Raw genomic sequence first — 21136 nt, forward strand, 5'->3', positions numbered from 1 at the left:
ACACATCTACATAACATATTTATATTATAAACGCAGACAGAGCTTCACATTTACTGATAGGCCTAATAAGGCCTATAGGATGTCATTTCTTAAATCTTATATTTAGGAAAAGCAGACACGTTATTTGTGCATTTATAGAAATAAGTTGAACAATAACTTTATTACATTACATTTGGCTGGAATGAATGTTAAAAACTAGGTAAACTATCAAAAAATCTTGCAATCCAAACAGCGATAAGGCCAAAACACTATTTTCACGGCACTTCGATACTGAAGCAGGTTTGGATAATTTACGAAGGAAATTATGATACTGAGGTTAAGGTATGGATAGGGTTATGGTTAGCGAAAATGCTATCCTAACCTGCTACGGAAATCACTTTGTATTGAAGTTCCGTAAAAAAGGCACATGGCCTAGTTTCCGGGAAACCAAGGACAAAACAGAAAACAGCCTTTAAAAATCCCTGCCTTGCGAAAAACACATCCATTAATCCTTGACAAATTATCTCTGTATAAAATGAGTTTTGCGCGCCATCTAGTGGATAGAATCAGCATTGCAAATTTGAAATCCTCACGCTAAAACTGCAACTGGATACAGATGTAATTCATGCTAGAAGAATAATCTATTTGAGTACGGTATCAAAGTTCAAACTGATGAAAAACAAGTACATTGCATGCTATAATCACCACCAAATAAATTTACAAATAAATAAATGTCTCATGCCAGAACAGCAGGCACAGTGACACTCAACAGATGTTTTCACAGTTATGTGACCCAGTTTTGTAATATTTGGATTGGGGAGGTGATCGGTGACGTAGAGGAGAATTTACCCCCTCATCTCCTACGGACTGGGGTCTCAGTGCAGAAGTAGCCGGGCAGGTGAGCTGAGACCAAGATGAAGAAGTTTGTGGCATTTTCCCTCTGTCTGGTCCTCTTGACCATCTACACAGCAGGTAGGCTCATTTTGAAGAGGTCAATTGCCTTTAGAAAAATGTATTAATTAACCTTTTGGTGGCTCTGTGAGTCTTTTAGATGTCTCTAATAAAAGTTTATTTTTGCATTTTTTTTCTCAATTTTAATGGAACAGAAATGTTGTTTTAAGAAAATATGAACATGAAGTTGTTATGTAGCAATTAATGCTGTAATTGATATGCTCAAATAATTACATGCATAAGAAAAGTAATTACTGCATAATTAAACTTACAAAATAAAAATGCAATTCAATCATGCACAGAAAAGCAAATATTGTGTTGTGTCATTGTAACTAGTAAATATTAAACTAAATACATTTCTGTTGTATGAAGATATTGCATGAAAATATGAAAATAAGCTAAACACATAATTGTTCATGTAAAACCGAACAAATATGACATCATTGTTTTAACTGCAGGCACATAGCTCATTTAAATATTGCATTGTATTACAATATCATGTACTTCCATTTTGAAGCTCTTATCAATGCAGTTTCAAAATCATTGCAAAAAGCCTACATGAGCCCTGGGTGGTGCTTTGCCACGTCGCTGTGTGTGCCTGGCGCTGTTGACAGAGCCAGCCAGGTTCATTTTCATACCCCCTCGCAGGTTGGCCTTTGGGGGTCACGTGCTCCACGGGCTGGCCTGGCTCTCTGGAGAGTGGGGGAAATGAATGGCTTTGTTGCTCCACCAGAAAACAGCCTCCTAATGATATTCTGCTGCTGCTGGGGGACAGACAGAGACAGACCTCTATGAGACTAGGGGCTGCATCTCAAATGGCACCCTATTCTCTATATAGTGCACTACTTTTGACCAGGGCCCAGTGCACTATATAGGGAATAGGGTGCCATTTGGGATGTAGAACAGGGGCTGTTGATCTGCATCCTCAGCCTGGTACATTAGAGAGTACACGGCTCGACATGTACTATCCAAACAAACAGCAGCTTCTCCCCTATATCCTGCACACGCTGGGTGTGTGATGAGGGGGTTGTTGTTGACTGTGTCGAAATCTAATGCAAGTTTTTCTTCCCGTTTTAATGGCTGCAACTGAAATGGCAAGTCTGGAAATGTGGGTTAATGTTGTGTTTTGAGTTATAAAAGTCAAGAGCAACCAGATAGATACAGGAGGAAAGAGTGGGTGACAAATAATGACTGATTTCAGGAAAATGACAAGAACATTGTTTTTGGTATATTGTGCACAAAGTACCCTATGTCACTGATGTTTGCAATATTTTCATTTGAGATAGATGGAGCCAAATGAAGGTTGACATTCATTGTCATGAATCTTGCCCTGGAGGCAGTACTGAGCAATTTTCTGCTAGATGGGCCAGCTGCTAAGTCAAAATTGGCTTTGAAGTTAGGGTTAGTGGTGTGGTTAAGGTTATGGTTAAGGTTACGGTTATGCCTACATACAGTGCCTTTGGAAAGTATTCAGACCCCTTGACTTTTTCCACATCCAGAGATGTTTGATCGGGATCAAGTCTGGGCTCTGGCTGGGCCACTCAAGGACATTCAGAGACTTGTCCCGAAGCCACTCATGCATTGTCTTGGCTGTGTGCTTATGGTTGTTGTCCTGTTGGAAGGTGAAGCTTCGCCCCAATCTGAGGAACTGAGCACTCTGGAGCAAGTTTTCATCAAGGATCTCTCTGTACTTTTCTCTGTTCATCTATGCCTCGTTCCTGACTATTCTCCCAGTCCCTGCCGCTGAAAAACATCTCCACAGCATGATCCTGCCACCACCATGCTTCACCGTAGGGATCGTGCCAGGTTTCTTCCAGAGATGACGCTTGGCATTCAGGCAAAAGAGTTCAATCTTGGTTTCATCAGACCAGAGAATCTTGTTTCTCATGGTCTGAGAATCTTTAGGTGCCTTTTGGCAAACTCCAAGCGGGCTGTCTTGTGCCTTTTACTAAGGAGTACATTTTTTGGTACCCTTCCCCAGATCTGTGCCTCGACACAATCCTGTCTCGGAGCTCTAGGGACAATTCCTTCGACCTCATGGCTTGGTTTTTGCTCTGACAACTGTGAGACATTATATAGACAAACATTTCTAAAAATGTGTTTTTGCTTTGTCATTATGTGGTATGGTGTGTAGATTGCTGTGGACATAAACATTTGATCAGCTTTAGAAGAAGGCTGTAACGTAACAGAATGTGGAAAAAGTCAAGGGGTCTGAAAACTTTCTGAATGCACTGCATCAGTACATACACACAATATCTAGGTCTAAGAAATAGTACAGTGCAAATTAAAATACAATATATATAAAATGACTGTGTCGATTCACAGTTCCCTTTGTGTCCTTTTATCTGTTTTTTGAAACTAGTTTATTGCTAGCTTGAGTTGCCTTGGGCGGCAGAGAGTTCCACGTAGCCATGGCTCTCTTTAATACTGTGTGTTTCCCAGCCTCTGTTCTAGACCTGGGGACTGTGAAGAGACCTCTGGTTGCATGACTTGTGTTGTACCAATGGGTATTCGAACCGTGTGCCAACTGCTTGAACAGACAGCTCAGTACCTTCAACACATCAATATCTCGCACAAAGACCAATAGTGATGCAGTCGATCTCTCCTCGACTTTGAGCCAGGAGAGACTGACATGCATGATACTGACACTTTCCCTCCGTGTACATCGAAGTGCAATACGTGCTGCTTTGTACTTCTTTGCCGCACATGACCACATAGCTGGGCAGTAGTCCAGGTGAAACTACACATGACCACATAGCTGGGCAGTAGTCCATGTGAAACTACACATGACCACACAGCTGGGCAGTAGTCCAGGTGAAACTACACATGACCACACAGCTGGGCAGTAGTCCAGGTGAAACTACACATGACCACACAGCTGGGCAGTAGTCCAGGTGAAACTACACATGACCACACAGCTGGGCAGTAGTCCAGGTGAAACTACACATGACCACATAGCTGGGCAGTAGTCCAGGTGAAACTACACATGACCACATAGCTGGGCAGTAGTCCATGTGAAACTACACATGACCACACAGCTGGGCAGTAGTCCAGGTGAAACTACACATGACCACACAGCTGGGCAGTAGTCCAGGTGAAACTACACATGACCACACAGCTGGGCAGTAGTCCAGGTGAAACTACACATGACCACACAGCTGGGCAGTAGTCCAGGTGAAACTACACATGACCACATAGCTGGGCAGTAGTCCAGGTGAAACTACACATGACCACATAGCTGGGCAGTAGTCCATGTGAAACTACACATGACCACACAGCTGGGCAGTAGTCCAGGTGAAACTACACATGACCACACAGCTGGGCAGTAGTCCAGGTGAAACTACACATGACCACACAGCTGGGCAGTAGTCCAGGTGAAACTACACATGACCACACAGCTGGGCAGTAGTCCAGGTGAAACTACACATGACCACACAGCTGGGCAGTAGTCCAGGTGAAACTACACATGACCACACAGCTGGGCAGTAGTCCAGGTGAAACTACACATGACCACACAGCTGGGCAGTAGTCCAGGTGCGACAAAACTATGACTTTGTAAGACTTTGTGGCTCTGCCAGCTAGTGACCACTTTGCAGAGCTGCCTCCAGGGCAAAACGTATCACAATAAATGCCAACCTGCGTAGGCAAACAGTGATGTTGCACAGTCAGCTCTTTGAAAATGAAGGGATATGGATGTCTTGAAATGCTTTCTCTCTCTATCGCCAGATGCAAACCCAATCATCAAGGAGAGCTATGCCAAGCAACTTCTGCGGACCAAGAGGCAGAAGCCTGGCCACCCCGATGAGCCAATGAGGGTAAAGTTCAAAGTGGAAAGGGCACAATTAGAAACCTGCAGCGGTGTGCTCATCCTTCTAAGAATCCATTAAAAACAATTTACTTAACGGTTACCCTGTAATTTCTTCTGTTTTGATATGATAATGAGAGCTGCTTATGGCTTGATAAATGAACGGCATTCTCTCTCTCTCTCTCTCTCTCTCTCTCTCTCTCTCTCTCTCTCTCTCTCTCTCTATCTCTCTATCTCTCTATCTATCTATCTATCTATCTATCTATCTATCTATCCCCCTGTACAGGAGCACTTGCTCCACATGCAGGTTCTGGATCAGAGGGCCCATGAGACCAACCTGGAACACTGGCTGAACCCCCACTGCTACCCTCGCTGTGACAGGAACTACGGACACCCTGTCTAACCCCCAGTGACCTCGCCTTGACTCCTCACAGCCCAGGTCCCGTCTGTCCTCAGAACCATAAAACATGCTTGCTTGGGTCCCCGGAGTCATGTTCAGTAGGGAACAGAGTAGCAAAATGCTGTGTAACAAAAAAAGTACTAGAAAGTACATAATATCACTACATTTCGGACAATATTCTGTTTCCTGCCTATTGAACACAATGTACAGTACCCATAATTAGCCTATAGGATGAAGTTGCCTTCTGACGCTGATCAGTTTTGTATTTCTCTCCTGATTGGTTATAGTTAGAATTGGGGTAGGGTAAACTGATTCCAGATACTTTTTTCACAAACTTTTTTTCTGTGTGGCGGAGGGCGCTGATGGCAAGAATGATGTCGACAACTGTGATGACGACAATGATGATGATGACTATGATAATGATATGAGGGGGAAGCTCAGAGTGTAACTCTATCACATGCATTTCATGATGAAGCCTCAACAGGGAACATTAGTGGCCATCAATAGAGATGTCCACAGCTTATTCCAGCAACATTAGCGTATAGGAAACGTATTAAATGATGTTAACATCAGAGAGGATACATAATCAGTTTATATGTTGATACAGTTATGAGAAATTATACACTGTATTATGTAAAACAATGTTTAAAAAACAAGAATTGAATAAATAATCTAATCAAAAACATTTAAATGCTGGAATCTTGGTGTGTTCTTCTGCGGGTTTTGAAGTAGGACTTCAGTTGGACTTTAGAGAAAATAAAAACTAAGAAAGAGGAACTGTGAACTGGTCATGTGGGTTGACCCCGCTGCTGATTCGGGGTTACTATCGTAGTTTACTGATGTTTGGGCAATTTTAGACAGTGCCCTTCCCTCGAGTTCACTGTGTGACTCTGCACTGTGCTGTTACTTTCTCGCGCAGGAAGCTCTACAGAAGAACGGCATGCTATTGACCACAATGAATAACAACTTATGAAAGGAAAGAGGGGAATTATTTGACACAAAGTATTCAACGCTTTATTGCAGCTAAACTGAATGGCCGGGAGCACTAGGCTAAATCCTACGCAGTTCTGGACGTGTGAAGGGAGTAAATATATCCAGACAATAACAAATCCAGTTATTCTCCGAAGTGAATGTCGTACAAATTATTTTTAACATTGCGTAATATATCAATAAGCTGATAATATATATGGCCGTATACGACTGAACCGGCACACGTTTTACACGCAATTTAAGAAATGTGCTATTGATGTTTGTGCTGATTGATTGCCAAAAATATCGAACAATTATTAATGCATTTGGTCAAATTTGTTGGGAACTTTTATTTTATTGTATTATATCCACATGATTCAATGACAACATCTAACCCCCGACGTGTGTTTCATCTGGAGAAATTGCACTGTAGCCTATCAATAGTCAGATTGTTCAATTATTATCTTGCATGTGGCATGCGAGCATCATCGAATGATTCTGCAAAACGAATGCACCCATAGGCGTACAAATAGGCCACTAGAACCAACCAAGTAAAAAAAACAAGAGTAAGCACGCAATAATCATGCAAATTGATCATAACATTTAAGCCATCGCCTATACTGAAATGACCAGAGTCTTTTGTCAGGCAGATGCATTCCTGTCAGACATAAGTGTAATAGCAGGTTATAACACATTATATATTTCGTAGGCAATCTATTATAGTTCTGATGACATGTTTGGTAACACAGGCCTTCCTACCTTGTGACCCCGCATAACCATCGTGTCCATTCCGCAGATACCGATGGGCGCTGGATTGCATTGGTTTATGATTTGAGAAAATTTGAAGGCCAATATCATTTTGCAAAAGTACAATTCAATTCTTCCTGTAGGCCCAATGTCAACCACTTAAAATAATGGTGGGCTGCGATTTTTTTCTGTGAAGAGCTCTGAGGACAGCACAATTACATTTAAATAGAATTCAATAAAACAACTTTTATTAAAATGCTTTGTCAGCTGTCTCTGAGTCCCAACTACCCTATTCTTTTAGAAATCTTTGTCATTTTAATAGATATAAGACAGTGAAGTTAGTATAGTATTTTTAATGAACGCAGATAGGGCTATACATTTGAGTTGCGTCCTGATTTGTTTCGAAACTATCTGAATCATTACAAAATATATAAACCAAGGTCTAGGCCTTTGGGGACCTTTGCCAAAACACACTAATAATCTCAATGAAAAATAGGACCTATTTCTCTGCTATAACTGACACTACCATATTGCTAAGAAAATGTCATTACGCACCACGGCAAAGAATAGGTAAGCCCATTCCTGCAGTTGGCTTATAAATCTGAAATATGGTCAACGTTATTCTTTACACTATTTGAAATTAAGACAACGGAAACATGCAAACTAAAGCAACTTCTTAAATCAAAAAATTGTGCCAAAAGATTTCTGAAACCTGTAATTCCATAAAGCACATTTGCAATTATCATCAGTCCTTCTCACAGCCAATGCAAAACATGAATCTGAAAATCAGAAGGAAGAAATCATGACAACCAGAAACAGACACAATTTCAACAAGTTTACTGGAAAGCATCTCAAAAGCAAACTGTGACATCAGGTTGTGATCATCCTGTTACATTGAAAGCATTTCATGTATATGTCCAACACAGATGTCAACAGAAAGCCCTTGTGTAAAATATGTCAATATAAGTTATTCGACAAAGACAGCGTCATAAACACCAAGCAGCCTTCCCATTTTTATTAACAGCTTATAAAAAATCTGGAAACAAGATCGACATCTGCTCAACTACTGACCTATAGCATTGTAAAGGCTATATAAACTCTTATAGAGGACATGTACGTCAACAAGACATAGATTTGATACACTTTTTATTAAACCTTCCAAAAAGTGCTTGATAAACGTTTGAAATGAATAGGGTAAGCTACACCTCAAACTGAAATGGCATGACCTGGAACAAATAGTTCACACTATAATTGGCCTAGGATTTCTCCATATACATTTTTCTCATTGGACATGTGAAATCAAATGACAAATGTGCCCACATTATACCTCTAACATTTAAAAGGTACTAGCTTGACATAAATATAGCCTGTCTGACAACGTATACTGTTAGTTCAAAAGTGGATCGTTGAAAACTACAAGCTGTTTGTAAACAAGTAAATGCTGTACACAAGGCATGCAACTCTTTCAAATAGCCTATGGGTGGTGATTAGCTTCAATGGACTTCCTTTCATTTTGGTCGTTACATTTAATAGACTTCCAACTATATTATATTTATACACATATGCACATACAATCCTGCAATTTGCTTTTATACATTACATAAAAAAATCTGACTGATAAATGACACTATAAAGTCTGGACTTTTCCAAATAATTTGATAGAAGATTGACAGAGAGACAGCTGAAGACAATTAAAATCAGAGCCAATCATCTTTTATCTTTGAAGAATCCTTGATCTGTGCTACTCTCCCGGATAGTCACTGTCAAAAAGTTTGTGGTCACATCAGTCACCAGAACCTTCTCCACGTTGTTCATGCAAGGCTTCCAAGTCACTTCGTCTGTTTGGCCCAGGATCCGTGACACAGGGATTTTGGCGATGAGTGAAGGCTTCCCCCTCTGTGGAAGCTCTTCACTGGGTTGATGCCCATTCTTTTTGGATAGGTGCTTTAGGTGTGGAGGGGATAAGTAATTTGAGGGGCATTCTTTAGTCCTGCAGGCCTGGGAGTCAGAGCCTATTCTGTGTGAGTGCAACAAGCCCCTGTCTGGGCCGTAGTGCTGCTGTGTGCTCCCACTAGCCACGGGCCTCATCTGCTTGTGGGGATAACCACCCAGCTCCACCTGGTGCCTGTGGGCTAGTTTAATCCCCCTCATCTCAGACCCCCTCTCTTCACCATCAGACAGGCCCAGCTTGGCCAGTTTGAGTGGGCCGTATGTCGCCTGCTCCTCTGCCCTCCTCTTGTGGGGCTCTGTGGCGGCAGAAGTAGCATTGAAGGGATTGTCCTTAAATCGCAGCTTGGGTTTGGGCCCTCTCTTCTTGGGGACAATCACAAAGCCATCGGGGCCTGGGGGCCTCTGGAGGACTGGTTGACGGTGCTCTCGGACTGGTTCTGGGGGCCTGACCCGCACACTCTCGCCCCTGTTGACGGTGCTGGGTGGAAAGATGGTGGGGACCACGGCCCTCAGCCCCTCTCGGGCTCTGGGGGTGATGACAGGCTCTGGGGTCGGGTAGGTGACGCGTATCCCCCGGACCGCATCACTCCTGAACTCGTATGATTTAGCTTTAGCTTTAGCTTGAGCCTAAATGGGGAAGGAAACCAGAGAATAACCACTTCTGAATTGGGGAAAATCTTATCAACAACAAAGACGGAAAATTGAAAGTAGGCTATTGCCGATGGCAATATGGGCAATGTTTTTCCACTGCTCCAATTTCAGTGGGTATAATGTTCTCTTTCATAAGGGCAGATTTAAAATGCCAGTTGAGGATACTCGTTATTTGTCATTATAGATATATAATACGAGTATGCCAGCAGCTTTATAATGGCTTAATAAATAATTTGCACTTGCAATTAGCAAAACAATGTTATAACAAAGAGTATAATTGTAACAATACATGTATACAATTATAAATGAAGACCGTAGACAAAATCTTCACTTGGCATAATATCCCCTGAAGAATTTACAGGCTACATCAGTTTGTTAGCATTTTTACATTTTCACAGTAGTTACTTGTTATATATGTCTTTTCAGTTCAGTTTGAAAACATCTATTTACAGGCCTGGGAGAGAGCCTGCACCCTAAATAAGATGCTGGTATTAAGCAATTTTCATCGTCGGTAAAGCCTGGTGCATTCGTTTGATGACGTCTTCAGAGTTTAAGATTTCATTCAAAACCAATCTCATGCAAACGTTTGGTATTACCTATAACGATTGCTTTACTCATTAGTACACGTCAAAACGTAATAACTTTCAACCGTGCCGAATAATCGATGCACGCCTGAATAGATGAACCCTCCCTTTTATAAGCACATTTTATGTGCCACACCTGTAGGCCTACATTGAGTTCATTTCGAAATATAAACAATTAACCTGGCATGTTTATTGATCAATTTGGCTACCTGTCAATCCAAAACAATTTACCATGATTCGGTTCAATTAGGGCAAAACAAATTGAGGTCCATTAGCACCAGCTTAACTAACTAATTTCCCTAAATACACATTCACACCTCCACAAATACACATCCAGCACTAAATATGATTTTGCCTTAATACCAGTACACAAAAGGTGATTCTCATGGGAAAACGTGACATCCTTCGGGATCCTTCAAACTCGCACATTCACGTGTCAGTGAAAAAACAGCTATTTATTAATTAACCAGATGAAGACCCTGTGGATACATAGTGGGTGGAGACTGGTATGTTTACATGCCACATGCTAGAAATCGTGTCCAACCGTGCAGCCATAAATTCAGTAGATTTCATTGCGTGTTGGATGGATTATTTTCAACAATGCATGCATATCAACATAGCTACCTTTAGCAGGAATGTCTTCGGTTTCGGGCCTCTTTTTTTGGGCCCAAAGAGTTCCCTTTCGCGCTCCCTGAAACAGCAAGACACCCATTTTGAGTATCAAGAGAGCGAAGTGCAATAGGCGACTTGCGTGACGGATGCATTTTATTTTGCTGTGCTGCTAACATTGCATGCAATGAATGTACAACATGAACAGGCCCATATCCATTCAATTTACCTCTCTTCGAAAGCGACGAAGAGGCGGGAGTCCAAGATATTTTCCTCCGGTTCCCAAGTGCTAAATCTATGGAGAAAATACAATTGACAGGGGTTCGTTTTCCACCACATTGGGAAAGCAAGCATAGATACGGGCTAACGTTAGCTAGCTTGCTAACACTGCAAGCGTGCTGCGCTGACTTTGTCACTAGCATATGCCACCTAGCTAGCAAGCGAACGCTATAGCTAGCAGTCAGCAACATCCATGTAGAAGCAAGGTTCTCTAGCATTAAATTCAACGCAACTTACTTCGGTGACCAGCCCTTCCATTTCACAAGGTATTCCATTCGACCCTGCGTGTCATCAGAAATATAAAAAATAACGCTTCGTTAGGGAACAGCAGTGGCGCGTCAAAATAGATTATGCAAGTTAGGAAAATGTGTTTCACATACTCTCCTTATTCGGCGTTTGATGATAGATTCGGCTGCGAAAACCCGTTCCCCAACTGCAGACAGCTCCATGTTTACTTCAATCCAGCTACCGTTAACTAAAGCTTGGTGGTGAACGCTAGATATTTTTCTCCGCTGTCTCGCAGAGTGAATTCCAGACAGCCCATAATACTCCTGCACAGAAAAGACGTCATCAAAGAAATCATGCGTTGCCTAGGAACCGCAGTCGGTGGAACCATTTAGAGAAAGCCCATTGGGTTAGCCGTTGCTACGTGCCCGCGGTTGCTAGGTGAGTAGGAGGAGCGTCCACTTCTGAAAATTCTTGAGGGGAAAATGGTGGCTTTAGCGCGGTGGATCAATTACTCGGATTATTCGGTCTTTAAAAACATATGTCGCCAGATATTAAACGCAGAACATGTGCAGAATGAAAATAAATGAACAATGGGAGCAACGTTCCTCAAATGTAATACGCCAAAGAGGTGAAGGAAAGCAGATTGGATGTGTGCACATTTCAGTTATCAGCTGATCTGTCATACAATATTTCAGTATTAAAGTGCTCTTAATCAATAGCCTACAGTCATGTAGGCTAATTGTATGAGGAGACTAGGAGACAATATAGGCCTAAAGGAAATGTCCTATGTCTAAATAGAACATAGGCTATAGATCACGTTCATGTGCAATAGTTTATCCTATTTCTCTTGATCCCTACATCGTCATTTAAGCTCGTTTATTCCATGTGTAACTCTGTGTTGTTGTTTGTGTCGCACTGCTTTGCTTTCTCTTGGCCAGGTCGCAGTTGTAAATGAGAACTTGTTCTCAACTAGCTGACCTGGTTAAATAAAGGTGAAATAAATAAAAAATTGCGTTTTAGTTTTGTATTTATTTCTCTTGAAATAAATGGTGTCAATTATAGTCTCCATTTAGTAGGCTATTCGTTTAAACCTAAGCTACAGTTTCCATACAGGTTTGACTTCATTCAACGAACACAGTCGAAGATGTCTAAATGTGGGGATCAGAGAACACATTGCACAGTTAGCCTAGTCATAAGTATTTACCTAATTTATAGCCTTTAAAGTGTTTGACTAGGCGATTGCCATCAAATTATTAGGTAGGATCTCAAATCAAATGAATTAACCTGAACATAAACTTTAGACTAATCGGAAAATAATGTGATTATAGCCTACCAAAAAGTTGAGCAAAACAGAAATTGGCCTATTGTTTAAGTTAGTGTTGGTCTATGTAGCCTAATTAATTGAGTAGGGCTAGGCTTCATATAGAAAAATACAAGTTTAGAATAGAGCTTGTAGGCCTATTCATGGGCCTGAATTAATCAACATATTTTCATATTTTCAACACTCAACAAGATATATATTTAGGTCTATAATTTCCACGAATCTGTCACTTAAAACTAACCGTAAAATATTGTAATTTGTGGTCTCTAATCATTCAGTCTCGGAAAATGTGGTCGCTGACTTGAAATAGGTGCTTTAAATAATTCGCTTACTTTCATTACGATCTGCTCAAATAATTAGACACGTGTAATAAATCACGCCATCCTGTTGTTTACACATGCAGCATAAATCAGTCAGCTAGGCCTAATGCGTTTATCCACGTTACAGCAACAACTGAAGGGGCATGTGGAAAATATAGGCCATTTGTAAAAGAAAGAGGTTTGTCAGACCAAAATAGATCAAATAATAATAATAATACTAATATCCTTGTATTTATCATTATTGTTAATTGGATAGGCCTACATATTTATTGTAATTGTTTATTTATTTAATTATTAATACTACTAATAATTATCATATCATTATTATTGTTATTATCTGTATTATCATTACTATGTCAATATTATTTCTCTAAAATCAAATGTATATGGCATTATAGCACAGATTCAAATGAACAGCATACCTGTCGGATCAGAAAAGGTCCATTTCAATCATGTCCCGCGTGTTGAACTATTGTCAAACTTTCCATTCGATTTTTTTTTTGTCAGAGCATGAATTTGTCTATACATGAATTTGCAATACATTCAACTAATGGTTAAACTCACAACACCAATTGATTGGCGGCAGGTAGCCTAGCGGTTAGAGGCGAGCAAGCAACCGAAGGGTTGCCAGTTAGAATCCCGGGTCTGGCGGGAAGTGAGCTAGCAACCGGAGGGTTGCTGGTAGGCCTATCAAATCCTAGATTCCATTACCTGCTGTTGTGTCCTTGAGCAAGTTACTTAAACCCCCCACAACAACAGCTCCCCGGGCGCCCAGTGTGGCAAGTGTGGCAGTCCCCTGCACCTCTCCACAAAACCTGAAGGCCTATATGAAGGGTTTGGGTTAAAAGCAGAAGTCACATGTCGGTTGAACCTTGTTTGCAATTGACCGATAAACTGATCTTCTTAACCTGACAGCTATTTGGCTGATCACACATCTACAAATCATTCGCAAATATATTTAATTGAGGACTAACAATAAGATAACCATATCCTCTTGAAACTTCATATTATTTCAGACCTCATCGCCAAGTTCCCTTAAAACAAACTCCAAAAGTGCAGATTGATTTCCCAAAACGTTTATACATTATGCCTACATTATGAACTAAATTACACGAACAAAAAGGCATTAATTTAACACAAACATCCTTCCATTTAGGAATATAGGCTTAAATGAATGATAATGTCCTAATTAGGTTGATCTATGCCTATTCATATAAATAAAGCTATATCAGATAGGCTAATCAATCCGATAATATTGCTGTTAAGGCCAACACATGAGTTGAGATGGACGCACTATTTGGCAAAAAGTATATTGATTCAAATCTATCTCAGCTGTCGGCCTTTATTAGGGTCAACGTTTATTTGCACGTGTGAGGAGCGACAACGTTTTCTACTACTTTGGTATTGGCATTGTCTCATTGCAATACGTTTACATTGTCAAAGCTTGCAAAGGTCACGAAAGCCTTCATCTTATACTTCTAGTCTATAGGCTTTTACTCTCTGGGACCATTTGGCCGTCGCGAGCAACTGGTTTTGGAGAAAATTCATATAGGCCTATTATAACATTGTTTCCCTGATAGACCCAGCCATAATCTATTTCAAATCACAGATCTTGACTAATAAACAATACTTAAATACCCTTTTCCGATTGCTCGACAGGAAGGGAGAGAAGAAGTAGGCCTAACGTATAATTGAACAACCTAACTGAGATAGCCTAATGGTTGTTTCAGTGTAGCATGCATGTCAATTTTAATTCATAGCGGACCACCCTAAAGCTTAGAGACACGCAGGTCCATGCAGCCTGTAACACAAAGCAAATCTCAAACGCTGACTGCATGCCTAAACCACGAAACAGCTTAATTAGACGCCTATAGGTAAATCTTGATCCATTGGAAATCACAATAGGCTAATGGCAATATTGCGATGACAAGCTGCAATGGATAAGCTGCAATGGAAATGGTTGAAACAAAGGACCCCCTCTTTGCCAATCAATGCATATTATTGCATTGTTTGTTATGATATCAATTAGGCCCATGACGGCGTCCATGCAAACACATCAACATCTAATCAATTACAAGCCATTTCCTAATGTAAATACTCTCAAAATCCCTGTTGGGATAGAAGCAGTACAAGACAAAGACATGCAGTAAATAGGCTAGACGGGCTATTGAACCGTGCCTCATGTTATTATTCGTCATATGCATTAACATTAGGTTTTCATTTTGTCTCTTTTATTTTTCCACAGGCAAACATGATGCCAGTAATGAATTTTGTGCATCGCTTTACGGGAGGAAAACGGGCTGCTGGACTCCTTTTATGGGGTAAGCATTGGTCTCCGCGCGACTGCAGTGCAGCAGTGGTTGCAGCCATATATGGGTGCATGGTCGACCTGTTAGAAGATTATTGGTTCGCTCGTATCTGGGCAACCGCCATTACCCAGCGCTCAGCAAAGCTAAAAAAAAAACGAACATCATGCACAAGGGGAAGAACGAATCTTAATGTGTCGTCTCCTATGCAGACACGCGAACACATACTTGCCACAAGCGCGCACGCACGCACACACGCATTCTCTCTCTCTCTCTCTCTCGCTCTCTCTCTCTCTCTCTCTGTCTCTCTCTCTCACACACACGCACACCATCGCACACAGGTATCATGCATTTCAAGTCCTCTGCGCTTATCAACTATTTTTGTGAGATTTGCATAACAACACAACTTCTTAGCGCTAGTTGTCTAAAAGCTTGACCAACAGCTCTCACATTTTGCATCGGACATAATTAAAATGTCACCTTTATTTTCGTCCAGTTGGTCATTAAAGGACGTCACATCTATAACCAAGACCTTCAAGCTATTTTCATTAAGCCTAACCGAGATCACATTGCCTTCCACACAATTGGGCCAACACAAAAGTTCAAGGTTACACTTTTTGTTGATAAAGAGGAGGGATGTGGAATGTGTGCGCAGAGGGAGGGAAAGAGGCATAGGCAACTTCTGTTTGTTTCGATAGAGCTTAATTGTATAAATTACAAGGCCAGTGTGTGAAAAGAAACAATGGTACAAACAATGGTACAAAATGTCACAGTTTCATTTGATTTTACAAACAAATGAAATCCACAAGACCCAGCGCGTTACCATGACTAGCATATCCATAATGTCAATCCTTTCCAACCATAATTTAGAACAATATAATTCCCATAGGAACAATTTACAGAGAATGGAATGTATAGGCCTAAATTAAGTAACATTGGTTGCAAAAAAAAACAACAACATGTGTGAACATTTTGAGATGACTGAAATAGACTGCCAAAAGTGATCAACGCTCTCGCAGATAGGGGTGTTATACAATATATCTATATCTCCAAGGTTGGAGGCAACAAGAACATCATTTATCTAATAATGTAGTAATAAAGCAAACGTGCATAGTTTTGTTATATTGCCACATATACAACACTTGACAAAATGGGTTGGGTTTGTTCCGTTGGCAGGCTGGTAACATTTTTTACTTTATAGTCTCCAGACAGTTAGGCTACAGATATTAACCTCGTAACATTAAGCTATCTCGTTTATTTAATTGACATCCGTTTCGGTGTTGTCACATGCGCCCATTTTAAAACCTCGATAAAAAAATAAGATGGATAGACTAAAAGAGACAGCCATTTTCTCTCTCGTTCTCCGCGCGTTAAGGTGCCGAAAGCAGTTTTTTTTTTATTCGGGGGCTCCGCGGCAATGGAATGAAATAAAATGGTCGAGAATAAAGGCTTCTGCACTGCGATTGTGGTTTATCAAGCCGATGGGTTTTTGCGACACATCATCCCTGAAGTTTCGCAATGAGGCGTAGGGGCTAAGGGCAACTTTTGCTCTCTCGACTGTGCATCTGCGACGACTCTATTTACAGTCAGTCCGCCATGTTGATGATAATTTAACTTGAATTATTCACACTCTTTACACTGTCCCTAGTTGCGTTTGTAAATCTACTATATAAAAAACTGAATGACAAATAGGGAAAGACAGATGATAAATCGGCCACAGGATGAGCTCATTTGTCATATTTTCCCACATAAATTAGCTTAGCACTGTGGTAAATGCAGGGCATAGCCTATATAGGCTACCATATAAACCAGAATGTCAACATTTGTTTGTCAGCACTGGCAAATAAGTAGGGTACACAGAAACATTGGCTTTATAGACAAAACAATTACATTTGAATCATGCATGAACAAACAACCAGGAAATACACAGCAACAGCTGATGGATTTATGAATGAGAAAACTTTCAGTGCCATTGTAAAATAACAAACAAATATCATCGCTCCAATCCAGTATGGAAAATGCTTCTATAATAAATAGATTTCCTGTCAATCTGCAATTTAGCAAATGTGTGTGTGTGTGTGTGTGTGTGTGTGTGTGTGCGCGCAGGTTAGAGAGAGGACATGCTGTACTTCAAACAAATTGGACCAAAAAGTATACCGGACTTTAATCAAACTTTTTTTAAATAGACCTAAGGGCGGGGACCCACGTTTTCCTTTCCGGGAGAAATTAATGTCAAAGGTGCATGCGAAGTAATTGCAGCAATCTCTGCAATTCGGAAAAATTATTAGACTTACAAACCATGCCATAAAACCCGGTTTTGCAGGTCACTTTGTAACTAGATACCCTGCTTTTTACAATTTGCTACCACATTATCCATGTAACATCAAAAGGTTTCAAAATAATTTATGAGAATGGATTGGCAGGGGAGAAGAGTTGGCATGAGGAGGCAGATCAAGTTGGTTAGTTGAAGACCGAGATATTTGCAACTGTATTATTGTTTCGCCCTATTAATTCCCATTATTGTGGGCAATGACTGATTTATGAAAATCGGGATTTTTTTTTCAGGGTCATATAGCCAGCCTTCTTAGGCCTCCATCTGATCAGCTAAACATTGCGTCACCCCACTTACAAGGTATAAACTATTTGAGCGTAGCCTATAGATTTAATTGTATCGGTATAGTTTCCAAGGTTAAATTAATTTATGAGGAATTATAGGCGGAGTATAAATGTCTTCCTTCAATAGAAATGGTTCAATGACGCACCATGGTAAATCATCTCGATGGAAATAGGCCTGCAGCCTATAATTATATAGCAATTTTAATACATCAATTATGCCACCCATTGAATGTTGTTTTTGGGATTATTGTGCCAACTTCTGCAAGTAGGCTACAAGCCCGTGGAGCCACCTGATTGCAACAAAACAAATGAATATGCTTGCAAATTAGCCTACATAAACGACAAAGGCCTCATTGGCTTTACGCGTGTTGATAAATAGGCTTTCTTTCTTCAGTTGCATATAGACAAACCGTTTTGTTGGACAGCTTCATACACGTTGTGAATGAAACTATAGGCATCCAAGGTGGATTTCATAGGCCTAGGCTAGAAACTCAGTAATTTACTCACATGTGAACAACAATCATGGATTATGGGGTTGTACCCTGGAAGAAGGTAGCTGACTAAACTCAACTCCATGGTGAAGGAAGTCTCTGATTAACTCCAGCAACAGAGTTGAGTAGAGACCAGGCTTTGTGGAATTCAGCTCTGACTACTTCGGTTTGCCCAAGGTCAATAGAACACTTTTTCACATTTATAAGATGCTTACCTTGTACCTATGTTTGTCATCTGTAGTTGCATGCCTTTTTTTGTTTGCTGAAATCCATACTTTTTCAATAAACATTAATCACATACAACCACAGACTTTTTGCTCATTGCTGTTGCTCTAAGATGGGAGCTCAGCACAAATGAGCATGTGCCAATTGAATCCCAACAAGGAAACAGTCAGTGGTTGTATTTGATTAATGTTTTAGTAAAAAGTATTGATTTCAGCGTACAAAGAAAGGCATGCAACTACAGATGACAAACATAGGTACAAGGTAAGTGTTTCATAATTAAAGAATGTTAAAGTATTGACCTTGGGTGAATAGGTGGAGTTGGTGGATTTTATCAGAAACAACCTTCACCGTAGAGTTGAGTTTAGTCAGCTTGGAATAACGAATTAGATAAGATAAGACTGTCCTTCAACATTTACTGTATATACACTACCGTTCAAAAGTTTGAGGTCACTTAGAAACGTCCTTGTTTTTGAAAGAAAGAAGCACATTTTTTTGTCCATTAATATAACATCAAATTGATCAGAAATACAGTGTAGACATTGTTAATGTTGTAAATTACTATTGTAGCTGGAAACAGCAATTTTTTAATGGAATATCTACATTAGGCCTACAGAAGCCCATTATCAGCAACCATCACTCCTGTGTTCCAATGGCACGTTGTGTTAGCTAATCCAAGTTTATCCTTTTAAAAGGCGAATTGATCATTAGAAAACCCTTTTGCAATTATGTTAGCACAGCTGAAAACGGTTATGCTGATTAAAGAAACAAAACAGGCCTTCTTTAGACTAGTTGAGTATCAGCATTTGTGGGTTCAATTACAGGCTCAAAATGGCTAGAAACAAAGACTTTCTTCTGAAACTCGTCAGTCTATTCTTGTTCTGAGAAATGAAGGCTATTCCATGTGAGAATTTGCCAAGAAACTGAAGATCTCGTACAGCGCTGTGTACTACTTCCTTCACAGAACAGCGCAAACTGCCTCTAACCGGAATAGAAAGATGGGTGGGAGGCCCCGGTGCACAACTGAGCAAGAGGACAAGTACATTAGAGTGTCTAGTTTGAGAAACAGACACCTCACTTTGTCCTCAACTGGCAGCTTCATTAAATAGTACCCGCAAAACATCAGTCTCAACATCAACAGTGAAGAGGCGACTCGAGGATGCTGGTCTTCTAGGCAGATTTGCAAAGAAAAAGCCATATCTCAGACTGGCTAATAAAAACATCACGCAATCATGCATACAATAGTCATTTACAACATTAAAAACTTATTCGGGATTGGTGTCCCTTCCACGGGACGGTTGAGCTAACATAGGCTAATGCGATTAGCATAAGGTTTTAAGTAACAATGGTTGTAAGTAACATAAACATTTCCGATATTGGCAGAAAGCTTAAATTCTTGTTAATCTAACTGCTCAGTCTAATTTACAGTAGTTATTACAGTGAAATAATACAATGCTATTGTTTGAGGAGAGTGCACAATTTTGAACATGAAAAGTTATTAATAAACAAATTAGGCACATTTGGGCAGTCTTGATAAAAAAATTGAACAGAAATGCAATGGTTCATTGGATCAGTCTAAAACTTTGCACATACTCTGGTGCCATCTAGTGGCCAAAATCTAAATTGCAGCTGGGCTGGAATAATACATTATGGCCTTTCTCTTGCATTTCAAAGATGATGGTACAAAAAATACAAACAGTTGTTTTTTTCTTTCTAATGTGTTATATTCGCCTACATTTCTTTCACATTTCCATAAACTTCAAAGTGTTTCCTTTCAAATGGTACCAAGAATATGCACATCCTTGCTTCAGGGCCTGAGCTACAGGCAGTTAGATTTGGGTATGTCATTTTAGGTGAAAATGGAAAAAAGGGACCAATCCTTAAGTGTCTACACTGTATTTCTGATCAATTTGATGTCATTTTAATGGACCAAAAACGTGTTTTTCTTTCAAAGACAAAGACATTTCTAATTGACCCCAAACTTTTGAGCGGCAGTGCATATATTTTAAACTGACCATGGAGGAGATGTCATCTGAAACTAGGAGAGCTTATTGTAAAAGAGCATGAAGTTAGGTTACTGTGATTGTGATTGTCCTTAGGCCTATATGCATTTGCCCCAACACCTTTGACACAACTTAAAGCACTATTGTATAATGAGTGTGACCAACACATATGTCTACAGAGTTCTCTAGCCTGCTGCTAACCTTTGTGCATCAAGAAAGAATCTCAATTCAGCAGGCAGGGCCGGCCCTAGGCATAAGCAACACCCCCATACCCCCCCAATGTTTTGTTTGTTTGATGAATTAGTCTAGCCATATCTAAACTTGTTGTAACCATGGTTGAATTACTGACCAGGCACCCAGGGGACCTGACCTCCAGGAGGCCCCATTAATATAGTTATTGACAGTGGTGGAAAAAGTACCCAATTGTCATACTTGAGTAAAAGTAAAGATACCTTAATAGAAAATGATTGAAGTAAAAGCAAAAGTCACTCAGTAAAATATTACTTGAGTAAAAGTCTAAAAGTATTTAGTTTTAAACATACTTAAGTATCAAAAGTACATGTAATTGCTAAAATATACTTAAGTGTCAAAAGTAAAGGTATGAATCATTTAATATTAATTATATTAAGCAAATCAGAAGGCATCATTTTCTTGTTTATTTTTAATTTACGGATAGCCAGAGCCACGCTCCAAACAAAGCATGTG

At 40.2% G+C, this 21136-nt stretch overlaps 2 protein-coding genes across 2 annotated transcripts; one reads left to right on the forward strand and one right to left on the reverse strand.

Moving 5' to 3' along the window:
* Positions 1-722: 722 nt before the first annotated feature.
* Positions 723-5826, forward strand: LOC110493688 (uncharacterized protein C17orf67 homolog). The gene is made up of 3 exons (XM_021568099.3): positions 723-951; positions 4657-4745; positions 5022-5826. The coding sequence occupies exons 1-3, from the start codon at positions 894-896 to the stop codon at positions 5136-5138; spliced, it is 264 nt and encodes an 87-aa protein (XP_021423774.1). The 5' UTR covers positions 723-893; the 3' UTR covers positions 5139-5826.
* A 1847-nt stretch (positions 5827-7673) lies between these two features.
* LOC110493689 (chromobox protein homolog 8) lies at positions 7674-12054 on the reverse strand. The gene is made up of 5 exons (XM_021568100.3): positions 11305-12054; positions 11162-11205; positions 10875-10940; positions 10661-10727; positions 7674-9428 (listed from the first exon to the last, which is right to left on the reverse strand). Exons 1-5 carry the CDS (start codon positions 11371-11373, stop codon positions 8559-8561), a joined length of 1116 nt encoding a protein of 371 aa, XP_021423775.3. The 5' UTR covers positions 11374-12054; the 3' UTR covers positions 7674-8558.
* Positions 12055-21136: the final 9082 nt, after the last annotated feature.

Source organism: Oncorhynchus mykiss, chromosome 17 (genome assembly GCF_057628025.1).
Source record: "Oncorhynchus mykiss isolate SJ-2025 chromosome 17, ASM5762802v1, whole genome shotgun sequence".
In the NCBI taxonomy this organism is placed as follows: Eukaryota; Metazoa; Chordata; class Actinopteri; order Salmoniformes; family Salmonidae; genus Oncorhynchus; species Oncorhynchus mykiss.

What these genes read in the sequence shown, in the direction of transcription:
- LOC110493688 (XM_021568099.3), top strand. Translation starts at nt 894, where the DNA reads ATGAAGAAGTTTGTGGCATTTTCCCTCTGTCTGGTCCTCTTGACCATC. An exon ending in CTTGACCATCTACACAGCAG is followed by an intron (nt 952 to 4,656) that starts GTAGGCTCATTT and finishes CTCTATCGCCAG; the next exon opens with ATGCAAACCCAATCATCAAG. An exon ending in ACCCCGATGAGCCAATGAGG is followed by an intron (nt 4,746 to 5,021) that starts GTAAAGTTCAAA and finishes CCCCCTGTACAG; the next exon opens with GAGCACTTGCTCCACATGCA.
- LOC110493689 (XM_021568100.3), bottom strand. Translation starts at nt 11,373, where the DNA reads ATGGAGCTGTCTGCAGTTGGGGAACGGGTTTTCGCAGCCGAATCTATC. An exon ending in TTCGTCGCTTTCGAAGAGAG is followed by an intron (nt 10,728 to 10,874) that starts GTAAATTGAATG and finishes TTGCTGTTTCAG; the next exon opens with GGAGCGCGAAAGGGAACTCT. An exon ending in CGAAGACATTCCTGCTAAAG is followed by an intron (nt 9,429 to 10,660) that starts GTAGCTATGTTG and finishes TTCCCCATTTAG; the next exon opens with GCTCAAGCTAAAGCTAAAGC.